This window comes from Anguilla anguilla, chromosome 9 (assembly GCF_013347855.1).
Source record: "Anguilla anguilla isolate fAngAng1 chromosome 9, fAngAng1.pri, whole genome shotgun sequence".
Taxonomy (NCBI): domain Eukaryota; kingdom Metazoa; phylum Chordata; class Actinopteri; order Anguilliformes; family Anguillidae; genus Anguilla; species Anguilla anguilla.
The window spans coordinates 27653699-27678965 of NC_049209.1; the positions used below are offsets into that span (position 1 = coordinate 27653699).

The 25267-nt window shown below is 46.5% G+C and overlaps 1 protein-coding gene across 3 annotated transcripts in view; it reads right to left on the reverse strand.

The window, feature by feature from the left end:
* The window catches only part of tecta (tectorin alpha), a 33447-nt gene that overhangs the window by 6129 nt on the left and 2051 nt on the right, over positions 1 to 25267 (reverse strand). Inside the window, exons 2-22 of one of the 3 annotated variants that reach the window (XM_035434078.1) lie at positions 24139 to 24533; positions 20581 to 20645; positions 20050 to 20189; positions 19315 to 19602; positions 17850 to 17987; positions 17269 to 17434; positions 15473 to 15885; positions 13597 to 14167; positions 12705 to 13324; positions 11702 to 12272; positions 10235 to 10893; positions 8461 to 9094; positions 7119 to 7318; positions 6109 to 6489; positions 5301 to 5587; positions 3334 to 3614; positions 2536 to 2646; positions 1800 to 2002; positions 1297 to 1460; positions 504 to 752; positions 237 to 399 (exon numbers count right to left, since the gene is read on the reverse strand). In XM_035434078.1, the coding sequence (XP_035289969.1) occupies positions 237 to 399; positions 504 to 752; positions 1297 to 1460; positions 1800 to 2002; positions 2536 to 2646; positions 3334 to 3614; positions 5301 to 5587; positions 6109 to 6489; positions 7119 to 7318; positions 8461 to 9094; positions 10235 to 10893; positions 11702 to 12272; positions 12705 to 13324; positions 13597 to 14167; positions 15473 to 15885; positions 17269 to 17434; positions 17850 to 17987; positions 19315 to 19602; positions 20050 to 20189; positions 20581 to 20644 (6303 nt within the window). In that variant the 5' untranslated portion in view covers position 20645; positions 24139 to 24533. Of the gene's footprint in view, positions 1 to 236; positions 400 to 503; positions 753 to 1296; positions 1461 to 1799; positions 2003 to 2535; positions 2647 to 3333; positions 3615 to 5300; positions 5588 to 6108; positions 6490 to 7118; positions 7319 to 8460; positions 9095 to 10234; positions 10894 to 11701; positions 12273 to 12704; positions 13325 to 13596; positions 14168 to 15472; positions 15886 to 17268; positions 17435 to 17849; positions 17988 to 19314; positions 19603 to 20049; positions 20190 to 20580; positions 20695 to 24138; positions 24534 to 25267 lie in introns of those variants that run through there. The other 2 variants (XM_035434079.1, XM_035434080.1) reach the window with 2 other exon arrangements.

Sequence of the window (25267 nt, forward strand, 5' to 3'; positions counted from 1 at the left end):
CACTGCAGACTACAGCTAAGCTCAGAGGAAGACCTTTCATATGCGGCTTCGACTGCAATCTATGGGCACCCGATCGGCCAGCAGGGGTCGCTAGATAGCGCCGAATGTGGAACCCAATCCGACTGAACCCTCCTGTACCTTGGGCATATTGCGTGCCACCCTATGGAGCACCCGGCCTGACTGGTACTGAGAGTACAGGCCTGGTGACTGGGCCCGGGTGGCGGGGGGAATCTTACCACTTTGCACGCGTTGGTCTCAGAATCGCAGAGCGAGACGTCGCAGTGCAGGTGCACCTCATCGTAGTCGCCGATGAATTTGAAGACGGTGACGTGGAAGCGACAGGTGAGCGACACCCCGTTCTCCGCCATTCCGATGGTGTTGTCCTTGATGTTGGGGCACCTGGAGCAAATTCACACAGTCTCTTTTTTTTGTTTTGTTTGTGCGGGTGTGTGAAAACTAGCGCGTGCGTGCGTGCGTGCGTGCGTTTTCTGGCAGACCGCTACCCTTTCTCGATGATGATGTAGCGCAGCCGGTCGCTGCTGTGGCGGGAAGGGGTGGCCCAGCACATGTTCACAATGAGGATGAGCTGGTGCTCGTCGGCGCCCTCCACGAACACGCCCACGAACAGGACGTCCCGCGTGCTCAGCACCACCTCGCCCTCGCGGTACGGGTGCCGGTACGAGGCGTTCTTGTACAGGGCCATCTTGGTGATGAAATTACCCTCCTGAGTAGGCAGAGTTAGGTTGATCACGCTGGAGGGAGGAATCAAGGGAAGATCAGGCATCCATTAGGCAAACAGCTCACTGCAGCCCCCCCAAGGGGTTTTAGTTTCATTGATCTTCTGTCTCTGAAGCACTGAAAAGTCAAGGGCCTGGGTACATACAAAGATGCTGCTTATTCTAATGTTTAATCTCATGGGGACATGAAAAAACGTTGAGCCTCCACAAATGCCTTTCAAACGGAACCGGAACAAATTCAAAAGGTTCAATTTATGTCCACAAGAATAAATTCAAAACAGAAAATTTCTGGATCCAGTAAGAGCAGGGGTTTATCAGCTCTGCTCAGGCCTGCTCACAGGGGCATGCGGGTGGGGAGCTGGGGTCAGGAAAGACCCAGACTCACACAGCCGCAGGCCGTTGTTCTGGGAACAAGAACATCGAAAGACTATTGGATTCATCCTTCAGGGGTCTGAACCACAAAGCAAGTGGCAATAGGCAGCTACTAAAAAAAGCACAGACAGGATATAGGGGGAATAGATTAGGAGGGCAAAAAGCAGTGGGTTACAGGAAATCTCACCTTAGCATGGGCTTGAGTACCGTGTCGAGGGAGATCTTGATATCCAGTTCGTAGGCACAGGAGAACTCCACATTGATAGTCTTGTCTCGGGTGATGACATTGCCTGTGTTGTTCACACTCTCAATCCACACCGTGTTCTTGTACATAATGTGAGTGCCATTGGACTGTGGGAGAAACAGGGATAGTAGTCACATTTGCAACAAGAGCATGAATCCATGTTAAAAACCAGTTTACTATAGAGTTACTATACCATGACAGAGAATGAAGGCAATGTCTAACAATGCAGCAGGTAAATACTGAGGCTAGATGGGTAAATGTATTGTTCTCATAATAATAATAATAATAATAATACACTTTTCACAATCTCAAACTGCATTATGGTGAATGAAGAAACTTCACCAATGTGTAGCCCCCATCCGGGTAATGCCATTTTGCACCAGAACACTCACTCACATCAGCTGAGGGGAAGAGGGACGGAAAGTATAAAGGGGCGGGGTTCTGACCAGTACGATGGAGCCGCAGTGGCCCTTCGTGTTGTTGATCTGGAAGGAGATGAAGTCTTCGCCCTCGATCCCAGGGCAGTGCTGGTCATTGATACGCACGTCCTCCCTCTCGAACCCTAGCTGGAAGAGCTTGCACTTGGAGATGGAGACCTCCATCAGAGCATGCTTACATGTCACCTCTGCTTGGATGATGTCATCTTCTCCTAGTGTGTAAAAACAAGTACCTGGTTAGACCAGAGATCTCAAAATCAGGTAATTGAGGAGTCTTCTGTATTTCAGCACTTAAATGACTTAATTTAAGGGCTGATTGGCTTTTAAATTTACTGATTGGCTGAAGAGTCCACAACCTTGTTTCCTAAATCAACAGCCTAGGTTTGCTGCTGATAGAAAGGAAACAACAAAATACTGTAGCCTTCCAAGCCTGGAGTTTGGGATCACTGAACTAGACTGGACCAGAACAGAAATCCAATGCTCTGGTACAGTGATGGGGGCACTGTCAAAGTTCTGACACCTCACTAAAGATTTTCCCAAGAGTAGGAGTGTTAACCACAGTCTCCCAAAAAACTGCAGTTTTACATCTGACTGAAAACATCATCCCCTACACAGTCCCTTGAATTTCCCATTCACATTGATTTGCGAGGTCAACACTAATGAAATAATATACGTAAATAAAAGCTGGAGAGGAAGACTCTGCTCTCCGCCCCTATGTTGGCCCCCCTCCTCCCCCCCCACTCACCGCTGTCGTTGCTGGGGAGCTCTGGACAACCACACAGGTCTCCTCCGTTATCCTGATCACAGGTGTTGTTACTGCAGATTTCTCCCACGCAGGGGTCATAGATCCATTCTGCTAAAGACAGTTCCACGCACAACATTAGCTGACTCCATACAAATGGCAAGCTGCTTATCCTAGCACAAAAAGCCGGTTTTTAACACCACCACTCACTAATCACTACCAACACCAAGACAAGCACTACATACAAGCATGCATATACCCATTTGCCCCAGTGCAAGAACTTAAGAATACATAATGCTGGGAACAGGCCACTCAGTTAAATTAGTTTAATTAGCTCAATGAACTAGCAACAGGCTATGCATTAACAGAGTAAGCCCACTGGATAATACATTATTACAAATCTATGGTTTCATTTAGTAGCCAGATGACAGGTAGTCAATTCTACATATTCCAGATCTTCCAGGTCGTCATTTAGAGAATCAGCGCAGGGACGTTGCAAATGCTCAGGTATTTTTTCGATTTCTCAGCTGTCCATGTACTGTAAATCTTCATATCATAAACTTCATCAAACAAACTGCCCCAAAAGGAAGAGACAATAGCACTGCATACTATGGAATTAATTCAAATTAACATTTTAAAATAACCAAATGAAATAACTAACAGTCAGCCAAGATGTTCTGTGGTCAAAGACAGCCCTAACTGAAAAACATACGTACAAATACATATTTCCAATACATGTATTTGAAATACTGCCCGTCCCTGCTTCTACCTCCTGCCCAACAGGTGGCGCTGTCCCCTTACAGCAGTTCTCCTGAGTGATCCACTTGGTGGTGAGCGTTCCAAAGGAGCGGCAGGCCTCGGCGTAGGCGGCCAGGGAGCCGCAGACCTGGGCCTTGCGGTGGTTGTAGCAGCCGTCCAGGTAGCAGGACTGGTAGAAGGGCTTGGGGTCCAGCAGGCCGTGGCAGGGCTGGAAGAAGCCCTTCATCTGGGTGAGCTTCTGGCAGCCGTCCTCGCCCTGCAGCTCCGACACCGCCGTGTTGTCGCAGGACTGCGCCAGGGCCACGTACTGAGTCTCGTCACAGCTAGCGCGCCGCAAAACACGCAGACAGGAGAAAAGCGCATTCCCTTATTTTATTTTATTTTTTTAATACGTTGCAGTTTTTCAATGTTAGTTTCTCAATAATTTTTTTACTTTAGGTCTAGTTTATACTTTGCTGTATCACTTAGGAAAACTGTGTTTACAGCATCGCATAAACAACATCAAGCACAATAGACAAAAACATAGAGGTTAATATCACAGTGCTACTGACCATTCTGTAAGTCCTAAAGTCAGAAAAAATGGAATGTTATTATGTATTAATAACATGATGCATATGATATATATTACATTATTAAACATCAAATAAGTTGTTCTGATCCTCGATGCCAATTGGCTGAAACCGCATTCTACGGTGATTGTAAATCTGATATATTTATCAATGGACGCATCCAAGATCTATATGCATGCCATGGTCTTTGCACATATGGCCTATTGTATCACAAGTTGGTCACAAGCTGGGGAAACCACAGTAAGACCTTTACAAACAAGCTGTTAAGATACTGGACAAAAAGCCATCGCAATACCATCACTGCCCTATCCTCTCCAAATACAACCTATTTAATCTGGATAACTTCAGAAAATACTCTGATGTCTGTCTTGTGTTTAAAATCATACATGACTTAGCCCCCCCACCACTTAAAAATTTCGTCATGCACTGTGCAGACCATAACACCAGGGTCACTCGAACCTCAACTAGAGGTGATTGTGTCACTCCCAGGTGTCACACTAAATTCGGACAATCTTCTTTTTCAAATAAAGCAATTTCTCTTTGGAATTCCCTTCTGTCGGACATCAAAAACAACAGTAACTTGCAAGCTTTTACATCTCAAGTCAAAGCATGGATTAAGGCAAACCAAACCTGCCAACATTAACTCAAAGCAACTCGCACATGCGCACACACGGATTGTAATTGAACTCATGTACTTCCTTCTCTCCTTTTCACCATTACAGGATGTTCCTCTCCTGTCCACATGTGGATAAAGTCCTCTGTGTTTTTACTATTGTAACGTCATGTAACTGTATTGTAATGTATTATTTAATTAGTTTTATAGTGTATTTTGTATACTGTGATTGTCCTGACTTTCTTGACTGTTTTATGTGTGACTGTTTTATATGTGATTGTTCTGACTCTTTTGTATACTGTGATTGTCCTGACTGTTTTGACTGTTTTATATGTGATTGTTCTGACTCTTTTGTATACTGTGATTGTCTGACTGTTTTATTGTTGTACACCTGCCCAGGGACTGCAGATGAAAATGAGCTCTTAGCTATATCTGGTACAATGCATCAAATTTCTATTGCTGAAATTTATGTTAAGAATTGTACATTGTCCCTGTCAAATGACGTAAAGTAAAGTAAAGTAAAGTATAGTGAGAATTATTCAGACAGCCTTTTTGTAAACACTATCACACCAGGCACAAACCGTTACTTACACATAATATCACAAAATAAATAATATTGTGTCATCAATCCTTTCGATGCATAGATACAATTTTTTATAGAAACGAAACGGGAGTCGAGGCCGTGCCGTATCGTGAGTACAGCCATGGCTACGTGGGTTTGCTGGCACTGCGGTTCACATTGTGCTTAACAGCTCCCCAGTAGCCATGACTGTATCCATGACACAGCACTGCCACTCATACCATGTTATACCGTAACTACACCTCACCTGTTCTGCATGCCGTTGGTCTTCCAGCTCTGTGCCAGCTCCAGGGCGCTGAGCGCCGGCTTGCCGCGGGAAGTGATGTAATCGTCGGTGGGGTCCCCGTTGAAGTTGCCGCACAGGCCGCACACCTTGTTCTGCAGCCGCGGCCCCATGGTGATGGTCAGGGTGTTGAAGCGGTTGTAGCGCACCTGGATGTCCTGCACCGTGTCGATGACCAGGAAGCCCTCCGACGTGGAGACCCGGGTCATCAGGCCCGTGATGAAGGGCACCGACACGGGCGTGCCGTTCACCTGACCAGCGCACATGCACGCAAACGCACATGCACGTGCAAGGAAACATATGCGGGCACGTGAACGCACGTGCAAGGGAACACACGCAGGCACGTGAACGCACAAACGGGCACAAACACACAGACATGCATGACCACACACACATATATGCAAACACACACACACGTCAAACACAATCATCAATGATAGTATAAATGTTTTCATGATTACCTAATCAGAAAAGACCTTGACTAGGGCAGGTAACCAAAGGTATAATTATATCTTCAATAATGGAACCCTTAATCCTTATGTAATTACTGTTACTGTTTATGCTTAACTTCTTATTGCCTCTTTCCTTTTGTTCTTTATGAAGAACAAAGGAAATTTCTCAGGGTCTTTAAATGAAATGTGGCTCCAGTGATAAAGCGTGGCTTTGTCACAGAATGAGTTCCATCATTAAAGGGAGGACGGAAGAAGGTGCGAGAGCCTCGTGCCACTACAGTTTCCAACCTGGCGAGAAAGGAGGCATCCTACCCACAGACCTTGACAGTGGTGCCGGAGATGAGGATGTTCTCCTCGTTGATGTAGAGGTAGGCGTGGGAGATGGTGGTGAGGTTGGGCGTGCTCCACTTGTCGAAGTTGGCGATGAGCTGGAAGGAGAGCTCGGGGAGCTTGTGGCAGATGGTGGAGAGGACGAAGGAGCAGGAGGCGGGGAGGCGCAGGGAGGCGCCGTCGAAGGTGCGGAAGACGCCGCCGCCCGAGGCCACGCAGTGCTGGCTGCGGCGGGCGAAGCAGCCCCGCACGCCGTGCCGCAGGGCGCACTCCTCCTCCGCCTTGCAGCGGCGCGGGTCGCACTGGATCAGGTTCCGCCCGATGCACTGGCAGCGCTTGGTGCAGTCGCTGTTCCAGAAGAGCTGCTTGGGCTGGGAGAGAGGAAGAGAGAGAGAGAGAGAGGGAGGGAGGGAGGGAGGGAGGGAGAGTGAGAGAGAGAGAGAGAGAGAGAGAGAGAGAGAGAGAGAGAGAGGGAGGGAGAGAGAGAGGGAGAGAGCGGGAGGGAGGGAGGGAGAGAGAGTGAGAGAGAGAGAGAGAGAGAGAGAGGGAGGGAGGGAGGGAGGGAGAGTGAGTGAGAGAGAGAGAGAGAGAGAGAAAGATAGAGGGAGGGAGGGAGAGTGAGAGAGAGAGGGAGGGAGGGAGGGAGAGACAGAGACAGAGAGAGAAGGGAGGATGAAGAGAGAGAAAAAGAGAGACAGAGAGAGAGAAATTGAAGGGAGAAGAAGAGAGAGTAGGACAAAGTTACGCAGGGAGCAGGAAGGTGTTAATGAGAGGGAGGGAGGAGGGAGGGAGAGAGCAGGGGGGAGAAAAAGACAGAAAGTGAGGGAGGGTAAAAGATAAGGGGTTGGGAGGGGGGGAGACAAAGAGAACAAGAGACAAGGAACGAGAGAGAAAAATAGAGGATGAGACGGTTCCTCTCCCAGATCCTTGTAGCATGTCACAGTTTACAGACGCACAGAGAGTGAGAGGGCGGTGAGAGGGGGACGGGCGGGAGCCTCACCTCGTAGTACTTGCCGTCGGTGTAGCAGCCGCAGTTCTGGTTGAGGATGCAGCTCTTGCCGTTGATGACGTAGCCCTGGTCGCACTGGCAGCCCTCCACGCAGTAGTGGTTGCACTCCCGCTGCCCGCGCGCAGGGGCGCACTGCGGCTGGCACACCGTCATGCAGCTGGCGTAGTGGCTGTTCGCCGGGCACGTCAGCACTGGGCACCGAACGGGAAACGCGCGTCAGTCAGCCGGCTAATCTGTCCGACTCCCGAAAGACGGCAACAGGAAGTTCACCAGAATGTCCTTGTTGATACAGGATGGTTGTAACTCTGAGAACATTTGAGAGTCTATAATGGAATTATAATGAATAGAACTGGAATTTAAATTATATTTATGTCAGTCACTTTCTCTCCTGTGTGACACTGAAATTACTCTCAATCATTCTGAGAGGTTAACACTAATCAAGCAGTGTAAGAGGAATGGGTTTGCTGAAACAAAATTTGGTGTGAGAAATACACTCAAGTTGTGATGTGACCATGAAATAAAATCAATTGAAATTGCTTTGAGAGGTTAATGCTAAACAAGATATGTAACAGAAACAGATTTGTTAAAACCTGGAAAAAGGTAGAAATAAGAAGTTTGGAAGAAGAAATGCATGTCCGCATCCCACATGACAGCGAAATTTAATGATCCAAAATTGCATTGTCTATACGGGCTTGTTGAAACTCTGGGAAAGAAATCATGGAACAAACTGACAAGCTGCAAAAACATTTGGAAAGGGAAACACTGTCTTGTCACTTTCTTAGGCCACCATGCAACAGCAAAAAGAAGTCTTGCTAAATGAGGTGGCTAAAAAAGAGGCATAACAGGAATGGTCTTGTTAAAACTGGGGATATTTGATAAACAATATTTTTGAATGACACTGGGTTTGTTTACGCTCTGGGAGGATGTTCCGGAAAGCCAGTAGACTTGCACACACCACCGACGCATGTGAAGCCCTAAGTTGATTATGCTCCGTAATACATGAAAATAATCAAATTTCATGCAAAACAAACAAGAGCTGTGCTCTGTGTTGTGGGGACACGCTCCAGATCTAAGCTCTGCTACATCCCCTTTTATTTTATATTTTTCTACAAATTAGAAGTGGACACGTGTTCTTTCTCTGACAGAGAGGGGCTGTTTAAGCTCATCATGTATATTTCTGTTTCACGGTCGTTTCTCATTTACTGTGTTGGATGCCATTGTATGCTCTGTGCTACAACCTCTTGGTTAGGACTCCCTTGAAATACTTTACTTTACTTTACTTGGATAAGTAAAATATGATAAATTTAAGAATAAAAGCAGAAGCAGAACCAACCACAAGGAGTAGCCTGCCTCCAGCCAATCACAGGGATGCCTTGGGTTTGGCAGGCGCTGGCGTAGATCTGCAACCAATTGCAGATAGTTTCTGCGGCTCCCTGGTCCAAACAGGTGTCCTGCAGGCAGCTCTGGTAGAAGTAGGCCGGGGGCACTTTGCTATGGCAACGGGAGAACACTCCGCGACGGTCAGCGATCAGCCCGCACAGCCGGACCGCTTCCGGCTCCACGTAACCGTACAGCCCGTCTCCCAGGTGAAACCGCTTGCCGTGGTTGTCGTCGTTGCCGTCGTCGGTCTCCACTGCCAGGTCGCCGTCGGCGGCCAGCCCGCGCTCCACCAGGCCGCAGCGGGGGCAGGTGTCCCCGCAGCCCACCTGGCAGAAGGTGTCCCTCTCCGCCCAGGCCATGCCCCACTCGGTGGGGGTGAGGAGCGGGGGCGCCGGGGGCAGTCCCTGGCACAGCCCGCAGGTGGCGCCGTAGAGGCTGCGCGGCAGGCTCAGCAGCAGCAGGGTGTTCCAGTCGAAGGCCACCTTGAGCCCGAAGTCGGTCTCGAGAACGAGCTGCAGCCCGAACGTGAACATGTTGACTCTGCCCGGGCCCAGCTTCAGAGGAAGGTACAGCCGCTCCTTGTTCACCTGTGGGGCGGATCATGGAGCTCAGTTTCACTCACAGCAACACCCTTTACCTGCTGCATGAGCTACATCTATACTTAGGTATTTACCAGGCTCTCTCAATTAAGTGACTTTTTACCCTAAAAGCAGACATGTCACAACTAGTAGTAACAGTCAGTTTGTAAGGCTTACAGCATACGTTTAATTGCCATAGTAGATGTGAGAGGGAGATTAATGATATAGTGCTATATGTAGCATACGGGTTCCAGAATGCAGTAGTCAGGGCAATCTATTAAAAACCTGTAATAAATACCGAATTTGGTGTTTGTTGAACCAAGCTTCAGCATAAATAAATATGCTTTCAGCCTGAAAGCTCATTCCAAACACAGAAAAAGGCTTCTGTGATATTTGAGTTTGTGAGCCTTATCAACCTTCCTGACTGACAGATAGGAGTAATAGGTCTTATGTTTATTCTTATTGAGCCAAAGACAGTTAAATAAACTGGCACACCTTTCAGTTGCATTTTTATAATTTGTTTAGGTAAATAATCCACAGTCCTGATCCTGGAAAGCCAACTGTGCTGGTTTTTGTTTTTGCCTTAAAATCCGCAACTGATTCAGACCCAAGAAACAACCAGGGGCTTCAATTATACAGTCATCTTAGAATCTATCCTAAATGTGAGCATATGATCATTTCCTAAAATGTTCCTGCGAACGATTTTTAAAATGCCCACATGCACAAATAAATGTTCCAAAATCCTTCCTATGCATGATCCATTTATAAATCACAAATTATCTGAAAATTGTGCGCACAGGTTCATTTTTGTTTAGGGCCACCAAAATCCTAGAGCAGTCTCTGACTGGTTTAAGTGATCAATTGCTGTGCTACTCAAGTGCTAAGTAACAGCAAAGTCCAGCAGACATCAAAAAGAACCAATACATAAAATAACTGAATACAATGATTTAGTTATCTGAATGAACAAAAACAATATAAGGCAATATTGATCTTTCTTTTAAAAAATTGATTTCGGAGAGTAGTTTTTTATCAGGACCCTGCAGTGCTAAGCCAACACTCACAAAGTTTATATTAATCCAGCAGTGACCAGATGTGCTCAGTTAAAAAGTACTCTAGCGTCTTGTTCTCAGTTGCTTGTGACAGACTTACCGTGACCGTGTGTTTGTAACTGCGAGACACCTCGATCTCGTAACTGTACACCTCCAGGACGAACCCCTTCACCCAGATGGCTTGTCCGGTGTCGCGGTCCTCGTTCCTCGCCGACAGCACAAAATGCGGGAAGATGTCGCCCGCGTCCGAGTCCCCTTCGCCCAGCCCTGCGCCCGCCCCCTCGTCGTCGTCCTCCTCCCTCCCGCAGTCGGTGGAGACCAGCCGGAGGGAGCAGCTGCTCTGCAGCTCAAAGGGCATCCCACCGAAGGGCAGGAAGTGGCCGTATCCCGCGGCGATGCACACAGCCTCGGTACGGGGCTGGCAGAAGTACAGCCCGCTGTTCTCCGTGCAGTACTCCTCCGGGCCACAGGGGGCGACGTGGCAGTAGACGCGGTTGTCGGAGCCGTTGCAGAAGCAGCGCTCCTCGCACTCCCAGTCCATCCAGAAGGTCTCGTTGGTGGCCATGTGCCGGCCCCGGTGGGGGCAGCCGCAGTCGCTCTTGGGCACGCACTGGCCCTCCTTCAGGGCATACCCGTCCTCACACTGGCAGCCCTCGGAGCAGGGCAGCGGGCACGGCCTCTCCGGCTCCAGGTTGGTGCAGGTCATCGGGCAGGCCGTGGTGCACTCCTCAAAATGGCTGTTCTCAGGACAGGGCAGGGCTGCAGAGAACAGAGACGGAGAGAGAAGAGAAACTGACTGGCAAGCGAGGCACAGTCACTACCCTTTTCATCAGCAGCTGTTTAGTGTACTGTTCACTCTCAAGGACAGTTGTGGGGAAAAGGAAGCACAAAATATATTGTGTTACAAAATACGGAACACCCTCATGAGTAAATAGATCAATAAACTACAATGAAAATGGAGGTTTAAATTGCTATGTAGATGGCAAAGAGGTATAACCCAATCAAAAAAAGCTGAGCAAACCATACTTTTTATGAAACATATATGCACTAATAAATGTTTTGATTGTGGTTATACTGGGCAGCTCCCAGGTGTGAATGTGTATGAGTGTGAAGCAGGGCGTTCCTGCAAAAGAACATCAGTGATCAGTGAACCTACCCTGGGTAAATAAAGGTAAAAAAAATAAAAAATATGTAATGTATCCTTCCTTCAGGGTAACACTGTAGAATACAGTACTATTATTAAAATAACTACAGTTAACCCCTATTTGGAAGTTATGCCCCAATTTGCATCAACCTGTAGTGTCTGTAGCTCAGCCCTATTTCTGCAAAATCCTCCATCAATTTGGGAAAGTGTGGATCACGAAGGTCAAATCTGACAGCATCCTTCCTGCTGTGCCGCTCTGTTAATTTCATAAAATTCACAATCAATTAATAAATAATAATATAACTCCCAATAAATGTAGTACATTTCCATAGCTTTGTTATGTTGTAAACTTCCCTGCCCGTTGGCACTCAAGCAGACCCGTGAGCGCTACAGAGGGAGCGCTGAGGCGGGCGTGGCACGTACGGCAGCTGGTGGCGCTCCTCCAGGCGCCCAGGCTGATCTGGGCGTCCTGGCAGGCGGACGCGTACGCCTGCAGCGAGGAGCAGAGGGCGGAGCGGTTGCCCTCGCGCACGCACATGTTGTACAGGCAGTTGCGGAAGAAGGGGGAGGGGCTGACGGCATCGTGGCAGGCCAGGAAGGAGCTGTTGCCGGGGTCGTTGATGTTCCCGCAGAGCCAGGGGCTCTGGTAGAGGCGCAGGTCCACGCACACGCGGTACAGGTCCTCGCAGTCGCCGTTGCAGGTCAGGTCGTCGGCGATGGCCCGCCAGCCCTCGGCGAAGAGCTCGGCGCTCTCGGCCTGCCGCCCGTTGGGCAGGCGCAGGTCGTCCGAGGCGTTTCCGTTTGGGTAGCCGCACAGGCCGCAGGTGGCGTTGTAGAAGCGCGTGGAGATGGTGACGTTGAGCAGGCCCTGCCGCGCGTACTGGAGCCGCACCAGGCCGCTCCACTCCACCACCGTGGCGTTGCCGGGGGCGCGGTACACCAGCAGGGTCTCCAGGGGGTGCACGTACGGCAGCTGGATGGGCTCCGAATTGAGCTGCGGCGACAGGAACATTATTCAGCAAGACCTCGGCAAAAAGCCGTGTGGACGGTTACAAAAATTAACCTGAAAAAATATTAGTTACAAATGTCGAATTTGTACTTACAACTGTATCAAACTAATTTAAATTAACACATTAATGTGCAGACCAAAATTAATAGAGGTGCCAGATTGAGAATTATGAGCTGGGGTTGCCAGAAATTAAACTCACAGTTATGGATACTCGCACATATTCCAATCTCTAGAAATGCAGGACTCTTAATAACATTACCCTTAATAACTCTCTTACAACACTTAACTCCTTCTTACTAACACTTATTTATGTTTGATTAATCATCAGCAATGAAATTTAACTGCAATATATTTGTTATGGGTTAGTTTCACGTTTTCCGCCTGGTCCCATTCTAAGCAGGTAGGGAGAGCACTGACCTTGACCATGTTAAAATCCGACCCCCCCAGCTGCACCTCCAGGGGCCCCAGCCTGGCGACCACGGGCCGCACCCAGCCGGGGCCTTTGTTCACCAGCCTGCGTCCGATCTTCACCTCCACGGTGGAGAGGTTCCGGGCCGCCGCCCCCGGCCCCACCCCCACCCCGCAGGACTTGAGGAGGAAGTAGGAGTTCTCCTCGGGGAAGGAGAGGGGGGTCCCGTCGAAGGTGGACAGCACCTGGCTCTGGGACAGGAAGCAGGCGCTCTCCCGGCGGGGGTAGCAGCCCAACCAGCCCTGCTCGGCGGCGCACACCTCCCCCTCCTCGCACGCGTCGTCGAAGCAGGAGATCTCGCCCTCGGGCCCGCACACGCAGCGCTGGAAGCACTCCCCGGGCGAGCCCGCCCAGAAGGACTCGTTTCGCGGGTAGTAGAGCCCGTCCCGCTCGCAGCCGCAGTCCTCCCGCCGGACGCAGTGGCTGCCGCTCAGGACGTGCCCCTCGTCGCACTGGCACCCCTCGGTGCAGGGGTGGGCGCAGTAGAGGTGAGCGGTCAGGTCGGAGCAGGACGCCGGGCAGCTGCTGGTGCACACCTGGTAGCTGCTGTACTCCGGGCACGCCAGAGCTTACGGCATGCGAGGACCAGAGAGGAGACGACAGGGACGATAAGCCGTTTGACAATTTACCAAATTAAAAAAACCTTGAATCTCCATTTTCCCCTTTTTTATTTGATACATAAATAGAAGGCCTGTATTGTAATCGTCAACATATAATGGAGTGCTCACTTCCAAGGCTTGACACAGTGCTTTCTAGACTTTAGGAAAATGCAATGTTTCGATTGGCTGAAAGGCCTGTTCTCATTATGATGTTTGCTCAAGTTATTTCTGATTGACTCACCACAGAAGGAGCGTGACCTCCAGGAGCGGATGGTGACCCCCAGGGCCTGGCAGGCCAGGGCGTAGGCCTGTATGGCCTGGCAGAGCGTGGTGATGTTGTCGCGGTTGCTGCACATGTCGTAGACGCAGCTGTAGACGAAGGCGGTGGGGTCCACCACGCTGCGGCAGTCCCTGAACGGCCCGTCCGTCTTGTTGATCAGGCCGCAGTAGTCGGGCCGGAAGTAGAAGGATTCGGTGGCGGGGTCGCAGAGGCTGCAGTTGTGGGCGCAGCCGTCCGTGCAGCGCCAGTCGGCGTCCTCCACGTGCCAGCCGCCGCCCAGCTCCACCACGGTCTCCGCCAGGGAGCCGTCGGGCAGGACGGGGTCGTCGGCGGGGTCGTCGTTATAGTTACCGCACAGGCCGCAGGTGTTATTGAAGTAGGAGCTGGGCAGCGAGATGGAGGCATAGTGCTGTCCGTCGTACGTCACCAGTAGCCCGAAGTCCGCCTCCAGGGCTACCGCTACGCCCGATTGGTACACGCGCACAGCTCCCAGCTGCAGCTGCACTGGCAGCGTCTTCATCAGGCCGTCTACCTGCAGGAGGTCCGATATGCGTTCAACAAGGCAAACGCTTGCTATCGTTCGTAAGCTAATATAAACTTTTTACTCCAAAGAAAGTTTGCAAATGCTAGCTGAACATTTGAACGGTGAACAAAATGGCTGCCAAAATGAATGGTAAATGGTAATGGTACAGTAAATGGACTGCATTTATACACCGCATTTTCAGCAACTACTGAACTGCAATGAATGCCTCATGATAAGTCAAGATAAGTCAACTCAGTTAACTATCATTCAGAAGGAAATTGCTCAACAGTATCTTTTACAAATGAGTTTGCTGCAGATCTTATGCTTTTTGATTATTAACTTTTTGTAAACTCCTGAACATTTGGTTCCTATTGAAGTCTGTTCACGTTCATTTAAAATTCTGAATTTTGCCGTGTGTGCACTTTGCAACACACCCATGCATATTCAGGAAATCAATAAAGGTTTAGTATACACGCTTGCCTCTATAGATTAAGATCTGGCAGTTCTTTGGGTTTTTTGTCCAAGACGAGGTGCACAACCTTTGCACAATAAAATATCCAGCGTGAAATCAACTCTGATAGAGTACATTTTACTCTAATGGAGCGCATTTGGTCTTGGACTCACATAAACTGTTGCAGTTAAATTAACAAAGATCATTTTAAGAGTCAAGACTCAAGATTTACTTTTATATTGCCAGGGTCCTCAAGGGGAAATTGTGTCTTGGACCCAATACTACTGCATAAATTGACTACATACACATCACCTACAACAGATACATAAACACTGTATGGGCTCTTACTATAAATATTCTTCAAATATTTTTTTATGAAATTGCATTCACTATACACAGGGTTCGAATTACGGGGGGGATTGGGGGGGTCTGACCCTTATTAAGACTTGGACCCCCCCAAAAGAGGTAAAAACAACAGGTTGGGGGTGTCGAAACATTTATATATCCTTCTTACCTGTAATCGTAAATATTACAATATATTTCCCATCAGTGGCGTCACTAGGCACCAACCCTGGTGACACCACTGGTGGGAAATATATTGTGATATTTATACACCCCCAACCTGTTGTTTCTACCTCCTTTGGGGGGGTCCAAGTCTTAATTAGGGGGGTCAGACCCCCCCAATCCCCCCCGCAATTCGAACCCTGACTATACAGCATACTGAAGCCCGTCTCACATAATCCCTGCCTTCTGTCATTAAGGAGTTTGACGGGGATAAAAGAATGCAGTTTACATGAAAGGACCCTACAGCACATTTCATTTTGACATAGTTTATTTTACTGTGCGAAATATGGGTGTCTCACCTGCACAGTGCCCAGACTTCCTTTTGGTAAGGTGACGCGGTGGCCGTACAGCTCCACGGTGATGTCACGCAGCCAGGAGACGGAGGTTACCCCGCGGTTCTCGTTCTTGGCCTCCACGCTGAAGGAGGGCAGCCCCGCCACCTCCCAGCAGGGCCGCGCCAGCAGGTAGGAGCAGGTGCCCTGGAAGTGGTACAGGAAGCCGTCGAAGGTGTGGTAGTGCGGGTCGCCGAACACCACGCAGGTGCTGGTCCTGGTGGGCTGGCAGTGGTACGCCCCCTCCAGCTGCTCGCAGGTCTCCAGCTGGCCACACAGCGCCTCCCGGCAGATCACCTCGTTCCCCAGATCCAGGCAGCGGCAGCGCTGGGAGCACCGATCCGACAGCCAGAAGACCTCCCCGCGCCTGTAAAAGCGGCCTGAGCCGGGAGATGAAGTATAATGGAGGAGCGGGGAAAAGTGCGGTCTGCTTAGCAGCAAAGTATAAGCGAAGCACTTATACTTTGTTACTCTGCACTCAAAGATTTCCTTTTTAAGAGACTTTTAAGCTTTTAAGTGACATAACTCATATCGATTGTACACTGCTTTATTTTGCAGTGTTATTGTGTTGTTTATGATCTTTCTGTCCTTGATGTTAAGCTGGGAGTATACTTGAAAAGAAGGCGAACTCGGCCGAAATCAAACCACAACTGAACAACATGGCGCTGCATACAATACAAATGCACGTATACTCATAGCGGCTTAACACTGGTGTGGGGCACAGATTCAGATTCTGCGGTTACCACAGGTAACGTTTGCCGCAAGTCACGCATGAAACAACAATAGCTGTGGTAACAGCTTTAATGTATTTAGTGCAGCACAAAAGAAAATAACAAAGATAAGAGTATGTTCGTCAGCAAGTGTTGCCAACTATTTTCTATGGAAAGTAGCTAAGGCCTCCTCTAAAAGTCACTAGAAGCCGCTAGATGACGCCATACGTTAATTTGCATATGTATGACATCATCACGTGATCATTTGCATATAAAAAACGTATGTTAAGCCACGCACGGCGATAGGCATAGCGTAGGTTTTGTGTCTATCTGCCCTCCAATGACGTTGGCCGGGCTGCGTAGTATCTGTTAGATCTGTAGAACATCTACTTCCGTGTAAATACAGCAGCTGATTCTACATAGGTCAATCATTACCTTTATAAACGTGGGCAACGCTAGAGCACTAGGAAAGGCAGACGTGATGTCATTTACAAATTGGTGAAAGGTGATTTTTGCTGTTTCTCGACAACGAGAATGGAGGTTGCCAAAGTTGCGAGAAGTCGCCAAATTGGCAACACTGAACAAGTGCAGCCAACCACGTGATATTTTTGACCAATCTCTCCATTTACATCAGTGTGCGAACAACTTGGCTAGTTTGGCAATCAGGGATGTGCACACTGCCGTGGCCAAAGTCAATACGCAAATTTTTCGTTTTCTCCACAAATTCTTCAGTTTAGGTCATTAAATTTGTATGAATTAGCCAAAGTTTGTTTCCGCAGCAGGTATACTCCCAGCTTTAGGGTGTCTGTTGCTTTCATTGTAGTTTTCGTGATTATGTCTGACAATTCTATGTGCATCTATGGGTATATGAAAGTGTTTAATAAATAAAACGCATTATTATGACTATTATTATTAGTGTTATGGACAGAGTGGACGCTTGCCATTCTCTGAAAGACCAGGCTTCTGAAATATCACACAATCATTATAATTCATTACACTGCATGAATGAAAAGAGAACGGCTCTCGTTAATTGAAACGAAAAGATGTTGTTACCATTGAAGCTACAGCCGTTTGCTGGGTCTATCTGATCTGTGTCAACGCGAAAGATCCAGCGCCCAGGCATGTTGACATTGGTGGTCAGCTCGATGTTGACAACATCATTTGAGCGTGACCCCGGAAGATTAAAGAAATGACCGATGTCGCCACCATTGAAACCTGACTGGAGATGAGAGGGGAGAGGGATTATGAAGACAGGAGGTAGAAAGATGAATTTAGAAAAATGTTGCCATTAATAAAAAATAATTAGTTTTAATAATTGATCGTGACCTCGTGAAATAGTTGAATTGATAAGGTCAGCAAAACAATACTGTCCAGGTAAAAAAATATAAACTACAAAGAGAGCTGCTCTATCTAATTTGTATTAAAGTGGCTTTATAGAAGCAATGTCCTTGGTTCTGACCTTTATTGAAATTGAACACTGCTTTCAACAAAGCAACGTTGTAGTACTCCTGTCTACTGTTCTTGGAAAAATAGAACTACCTGACTGGTACCTGACTGACACCAATTTGTACTGCTTTAGCAGCAGCAAAAATTGTTAGCTTTGAAACACTCTCAAATATTTCATCCCTTCTTACCTGTGCTGTGGTGCCACCCAATCCAGTCAAGGGGTCCCCCCCACTGGCTGTCCCAGTGCTCCATGTTATTTCCCCATAGTTAAACATGGCAAAGGATAAGAAACCATCAGAAATGAGTACACACTGGAAGGTGTTCACCTGGGCAGAGGAAACACAGTGGAGACACACATTTCATCGGTTTAGCAGCTCGTAAAAGCTTCATCCAAAATTCAAACAGTTGAATAGTATTCACTCAGGATCAAGGCAGTGAAGGGGGTCATCTAACCAGTGCTTGAAGTGAAAAAATATATATATGTGCAGGAACTAAGGTGACCAGATGAGAAGGGAATAAAATCATGACAACCAGGTGATGGGGTCGGATTGAGGCGGGATTGCAATTGCGGGCTGGGGCAGGATTGCAGTTGTGGACTGGGGCAGGATTGCAGTCGCGGAATGGGGCAGGATTGCAGTCGCGGACTGGGGCAAGATTGCAATCGCAGGCTGGGGCAGGATTGCAGTTGTGGAATGGGGCAGGATTGCAATCGCAGACTGGGGCAGGATTGCAGTCGTGGAATGGGGCAGGATTGCAGTGGTGGAATGGGGCAGGATTGCAATCGCGGGCTGGGGCAGGATTGCAATGGTGGACTGGGGCAGGATTGCAGTCGTGGACTGGGGCAGGATTGCAGTGGTGGACTGGGGCAGGATTGCAGTGGTGGAATGGGGCAGGATTGCAATCGCGGGCTGGGGCAGGATTGCAGTGGTGGACTGGGGCAGGATTGCAGTCGTGGAATGGGGCAGGATTGCAGTGGTGGAATGGGGCAGGATTGTAGTTGTGGACTGGGGCAGGATTGCAGTCGCAGACTGGGGCAGGATTGCAGTTGTGGAATTGGGCAGGATTGCAGTCGTGGACTGGGGCAGGATTGCAGTTGTGGACTGGGGCAGGATTGCAGTTGTGGAATTGGGCAGGATTGCAGTCGTGGACTGGGGCAGGATTGCAGTTGTGGAATGGGCGGGGGCCCTCGTGAACTCGCCATGTTGGCCTTTCAGAGAATCTCATGGGCACACAAACACTGTGTATACAGCTCAGTACTTCCAGAAGTGGTGTAATGTTAGGAGAAATGGTGGCACTCATATGAACAAAGTGTAGAAGTCCCAGTAAAGTATAACAGTCCATCCCGGCCAGATTCAAGCACTCCCTCCAACAGACATTAATATAAAATAAATTTACTCTAGAAATCTTTTTACCATGTACAATAAAAAGTTCATTGTTAAATCAACTTTGAAAGAGTACACTCAATGCCTCTTGGGCATATTTGAACTTTGCTAAATTACCACTGAGCACTTTGGACATTGGTCATGTTGATCACATGCATACACACCATCTACAATGAAATAAATACATTTGTAACTATGTTTATCATTTGTTTGTTGGTTCGCAGTCCTTTTATGAAGATAAGCAAAATGGGTGTTTTTTGTTTTTGTTTACCGGAGTGGTCTGGCTCCCACCATAAAAAGTGACCTGGTGCCAGGTGGCAATGAATGTCCAGGTGGCCCGGAAGGAGGGCATGTTCTTGAAGTATTTGCGGACATCTTGTGAGGCCCTCTCCAGGATGTCCGGCTCGGTGCTCTCGCGGTAATACACATCACCGCGGATACCGTTGTGCACGTCCGCCCAGAACGGTGCTATGAAGGACCGACTGTCAGTCAAGGGAAAGGCCTCAGGAGTGAACTGGCTGACCTGCACGTTGAAGGAGATCACGCCGTTGTTGTTGATCTGTGGCAAAGCAAAAATGCAAATTTTAGTTTTCTCACATTGGCTAAATTAAGTCTCTTTCAAGTGTTGTATTCCCCTGTGTAAAATGTTCACTGTGAGGCAGCATTGTGTGATACCTTACAGTATATTACATAACATTGATTCTGTTTATTTTTTCACTCAAAGGGCAATTGGAGAAATGGAGCAAAAAAGTCATCCTTCACATAACATTTGCCTTCTACATTGATTGTAATTATTGTAACTGTTTAATTGTAATTATATATAAAGATATTATGTAACCATTATTGTAAAAACACTTTAGAACACATATTTATTGCATTGACAACCAGCAACAGGTAACATTGACGACCATACAAAACTTCTTACTGTGTAACTACACAATTTGGAGGCTGGTACTGCTATGTAGTGTTACTAATTGGTCTTGATAGTGTGGAGGTAGTTACTTACATAAATGGAACGATGGGGGACATTGAAGAAGACAAAGGGTATGAGTAGGAACAGCTCTGTAGAACTGCCATCGTCCATTTTGGGGGTCTCAGCGTCCCTATAGGCCTGTCCAAAGGGGTACAGGATATCCTGAGAAAGGGCTGCACAGAGAGAAGACATATAGAGGCTTATTGTTACTTGGGAAAATTTTGGTCATGATTCTACAGATCAGTCAAATAGATACGTTATCTGATATCTGTTATCTGATACTTTTGAGCTGGTGACGCTTTAACCTGATGATTAAACCAACGGTGTTAATGGCGTCGTCTTATTGACGAATGTAAGATGGGGAGGTTTCTTATGTCTGTATTGTATGCTTTTCCAGTTCTGTTTTTCAATAGTTTCCTATGAGTTTTAATATAGCAGTTGTGATTTCCTTTGACTTGGATTTCACAGGGATCCTGAAGAATAGGCAGGACACATGTCTCCGGCCCTTTATGGATTGAACAGAGCAGACAGGGAACATGTCAGGTATCAGGTGAGCCATCTCACCTCCTTTGGGAGCCAGGATGTAGACAAGGTGGATGAGAACAAGACGAATGCTTGGTTTGACCATCCTGATTATCCAAAGAAAGAGGAAAAATTGACTTGTAGCAGACCAAATGGTACTAACACTTGTAGATTTTGCTGCAATCATTAATGGATAATAAAGCATTAATAACTGAATAATACATTCCAATTCATTGTCAATGAATACGTGCATTAGTAGTAAATAATAAAGTGTGTATCTTTAGTGCAACGTTAATACGTATTAATAAATATTAGCAGGCCAGGACTGATAAATTGCACACAAGTTTACATACAATAAAATGTTTCTATGGGTTATATATACTTCTGTAGCAAGTGTTCACATTGCAACCACTTATTATCGTGGAGTTTTCTCACTGTAGTCATGAAGGTCCTGAATAGCAGCTTTATGAACATTTATTTATGTGAACAAACCTTCAACAAGACATGTGAAATCATGTATAATGATGTAATTAATCATTTATTACAGATTTGTTGGTGTACATCCATTTAAACTGCTACTGACCAAACATACAGGGTGGTCACCATATTAAATATCAGCTGGCACAGTAAAAGATACAACAGGTAATTTCTAGGTTGAATTAAAAACACAACCTTCACTCTTCTCTGTGTTACTTGCTCTTCTACTGAATGGGATTCCATGATTTTAATCGTCTCTGTGACTTGAAACATCACCCTTTTAAAGTTGACCTACATTCATATATCCCATGTTTCTTTCTTAGAAATTAGTTCATTATTTTTTTCCAGGGACATTTTTATGGTAGGAAGTTCAATTTGATTCCCAAGCTTAAAAGACACTTGTCAGTTCCTGACTTAATTGTAACGAGAATTTTTAGGTGGATTCAGTCTTCCTTTATCCATGTTTATGTATCTTTAATGCAAAGATGAAACCCTGGTATGTCCATATTTTAGAGCCAGAGATGTATATATGTATTGCCAGTTTCATCTAGTCACAGTTAGTGGAAATATCTGGTGGAAGGTCTCAGGGTAGTTCAAGGAGCCCAACTTGACGGTCCTTTGCAAACGAGGCGGTGTGAACGTACGCAGACGACGTCACAAAACAGAAGTGGGAGAAAGCAGAGAGCGGTCTGACGGTACATTAACTCCCCTCCTTAAAGAGCAGTCTCCCAAGCCTCCCGTGGGCTTTCCCTTTCTTATCACCGGGGCCGTTAGCCGAGCCCTGAAAAGGCCCCATTATCCACGGAGGAACAATGCGGCGGGATCGCTTTCTACAGAAGTCCTGTGTGAGTGGACCACAGTGTGGCCCGAGCTCTGCCAGCAACACTGGCTCGCTCCGTGTCTCCGTGTCTCCTTGAATGAGGCTTCGGGGCAGATCGAGACTTCATTACCCCATTTGTTTGCGTGCCATGCCTTGTTAGCTATAGAGGACTACATAAACAGCTGACACTAATGGCTTAAATTAAGCGGTCTAAAATTGCTGAGGTCTTAGCTGCATGACTTCTGGCACGGACGCCTCATCCTGACGCTGGATTCCATAAAGCGGATCCAGGATTCACAGATGATATTTTTGCCGATCAGTTTCAACATTGCAGTTTAAATTTCTATGTCTTTTTGGTTGATTCTTTCATTAACAGCTTTAGCAAACTATTGACTGGTTTACTTGACAACACTGATCATGATGACTGAGAATACTGTAGACAAGTGGTTCTCAACTCGGGCCAGAAAGTTACACACCTGATTCTACTAATCAAGGTCCTTAGTAAAGACTCCAAAGGTTGATTAGTAGAATCAGGTGTGTAACTGCTTGGTTGGAACAAAAGCCTGCACCCACACCGGCCCTTTCTGGCCCGAGTTGAGAACCACTGCTGTAGACCAAGCGTGTCAAACGAAATCCCAAGGGGGTCGAGGTGTCTGTGGGTTTTCCTTTCAATCAGCTACCAATTAAGGATTTAAGAACAAGGTGTGTGTGTTTTTTAGCCAATCAGTGACCTAAATGAACCACTGATGCCAAAAACACTGTGAAAACCAGCAGACCCTGTGGCCCTCCAGGACTGGAGTTTGATTCCTGTGCTACAGAATTTAGCTCATGCAATACTTTTCAACTGCTCATAAGATATTTGTTAAATGCACAGGAACTGCACAACATAGTGATATGACTGACAGTGATATGATGGTAGCTTGAAGTTTTAAACTATAAACCCTAAGATTTATGGCAATGGTAAACACACTGATATGTAATCTTGATCCTTCTATTCCTTAATTTCAAGGCTTTTTCTTCCATTATGTCTGCAAAATATTTTTTTTACATCTCTTCTGGAAATTGATATAATTTGAGCATTGATGGGCCGAGCTCAATAGCTCTTTTATTTACAGTATTCATAAGTATTTATTTTTTATTTATTTATTATTTATTTCAATACATGATATTCAAAACTGTATCATGTATTGACCAAAATATACAGTGGATTTACTTTCAGAATATCACTTAATGAAATAATATACCATGAACATCAGGTGGATACTTTCTGCAAACATTTAATTGAATATGTTAATGGACAATTGTTTAATAAATACTTATATATTTTCAGTGCAGTTTAACATTCTAAATTTTGAGAATTGCATATATGTAAGAACTACCTATAGCTCTTCATTGTACAAAAAATTGTACAATGATTTATACACTTTCCTTCTTCGATTGGAAGTCTAATAGATGTCTCCGTTTATTTTAGCTAATAAGTCAACATTATGTTTACAATTTGCCAGAAAAAACTTTTCTCTCAATTTAAATTCATCAAGTATATCGTCTAGAAGGGATAATTGTGTACTGTCAAACTATGTTAAACTAATATATTTGAAATATTTGAAATTTAAGTTATATAAAATGAATAAAAGGATAGTATCTCCCAGTGAGCCATTTTGTTTTACATCTGAAATCATGTCAAACAACCTTAGATAATGTAAAGAATCCAAACTGAAAATGAATTATATCTGACCACACCAAAACAGTGAGTGCTTAATTCTCACTGTTGCTATACTTGATACATGTGATGTTATAATCCAGTAGTAGTATTTTGGGGGTAGGGATTGACTCTTGATAATGAATAAGAAATTTTTATTAACGATTATTTCTATAATAATTATAAGTGAGGATTATTAAATTTCATGTAGATGCACTGTTAAATCTCATGGGCACAAAATATAATTTCATATTTTTGATTCCATTATCTAGGTTACAAAACTGATTTTCACCTGGTCATTTAGATCAATGACCCCAGGAAGTGCATGTGCTCCAGAAATGGTGGTGCCCTAACAGCTACCCTGTTTTCATAAGAAAAATATTCACACCAAGGGTACTTTTAAATGAAACATTCTCCATTGTGTGTAATTATCTCAGGACATACGATACACAAAATCCTGCGATACTGTTCAGTAAAGAGCTACATTGCTATGCTACACGCAACATCACAGTAGTCGAAGCAGAACTACACCGACGCAAATGCCAACGCAAATGGATGTTGGAAGGAGCAGGTGTGCTTACAGAGAGCGAGTGGCTTAACTTACCTGCTTATGAGGACAAATGCGCGAACCGCTCCCTGTCACCAGGTCCCCAGTACCACTGACCCCGCTCCCATTAAAGTGGGTAACATCCACAGGCTTAAAAGAGCAGAGGTGGACTGGGGGAGGATGAGGAGGGGTGGAGAAAGGGCAGCCAGAGCCCGAGCGCGGAGATGCTGTTCGTCCACTTCCTTCGGATTAACCGGCAAACGCAGAAGCCAAAAAATAAACCTAGGAATGAATCCCAGCCTGAGGCTGACTGGTGGATTTCAAAGGGAGGAGAAAGAAGTCCCAGAAAGAGGAAGAGAAACGAAGGCGAGAGAGTGAAGCCTGTTGCAGAGCTGGGATGTGTTCCTGTGGAGTGGTGCTCCTTTTTTCATGGGGATAGTGTTTAACTTAATCTGAGATCAGTTTTTTTTTTGGGGGGGGGGGGCAGTAGACAGGGGTGGGTGAGTGGGGTAAGTTGAGTGTGTATCAAGAGTGAGAGAGAGAGAGAGAGAGAGAGAGAGGAGGGACATTACGCTGCGTTGAAACCAGACCTTATTTTCTTCCAAGCACGGAAGGTAAAACTGTTTGAACAAAGAGGATTTCTGAAAGAAATGTCAGCCTGTTGGATTTAAACCTAATTCCCCCAACTACGCTCCCAGTAGGGCATGGTCTTTATTGCGAAATCTTGCCTTATGAGCAAAAAGCACAGAGCCACACTCACTCTGGGGCCATAAAAAAGCAAAACTGGCTTCTTTTTTTAAAAAAAGATCGAGTTACAGAATTAACATGAGTCACCTGGAACACACTGTGTGTCCTTTCTTGCCATTTCCCCCTCTAATTAAGACGGTCTCATTTGCAACACGCACAAAAAAAAAAAAAAAACAGGAGCTCATTACCATAGATTCCGGCAAGATTACATCAATCTTCAGGGGGGAAATCACAGGTGAATCCCAGCTGATAAAGGCTGGTAAGAGATGAGAGTCAGACAGGCCTTTGTGGGAAGGATAGTGGTGGTAACAGGAGCCCAGGAGAGCAGGATGTGTGAAAGGCAGTGGGACTGAAGACTAGCACTGGTCTTCTATTGACCAAGAGTCCTATTAATGACGGATTCTTTTACACCTGCAACTCCTTGTTTTGCAAATTCACA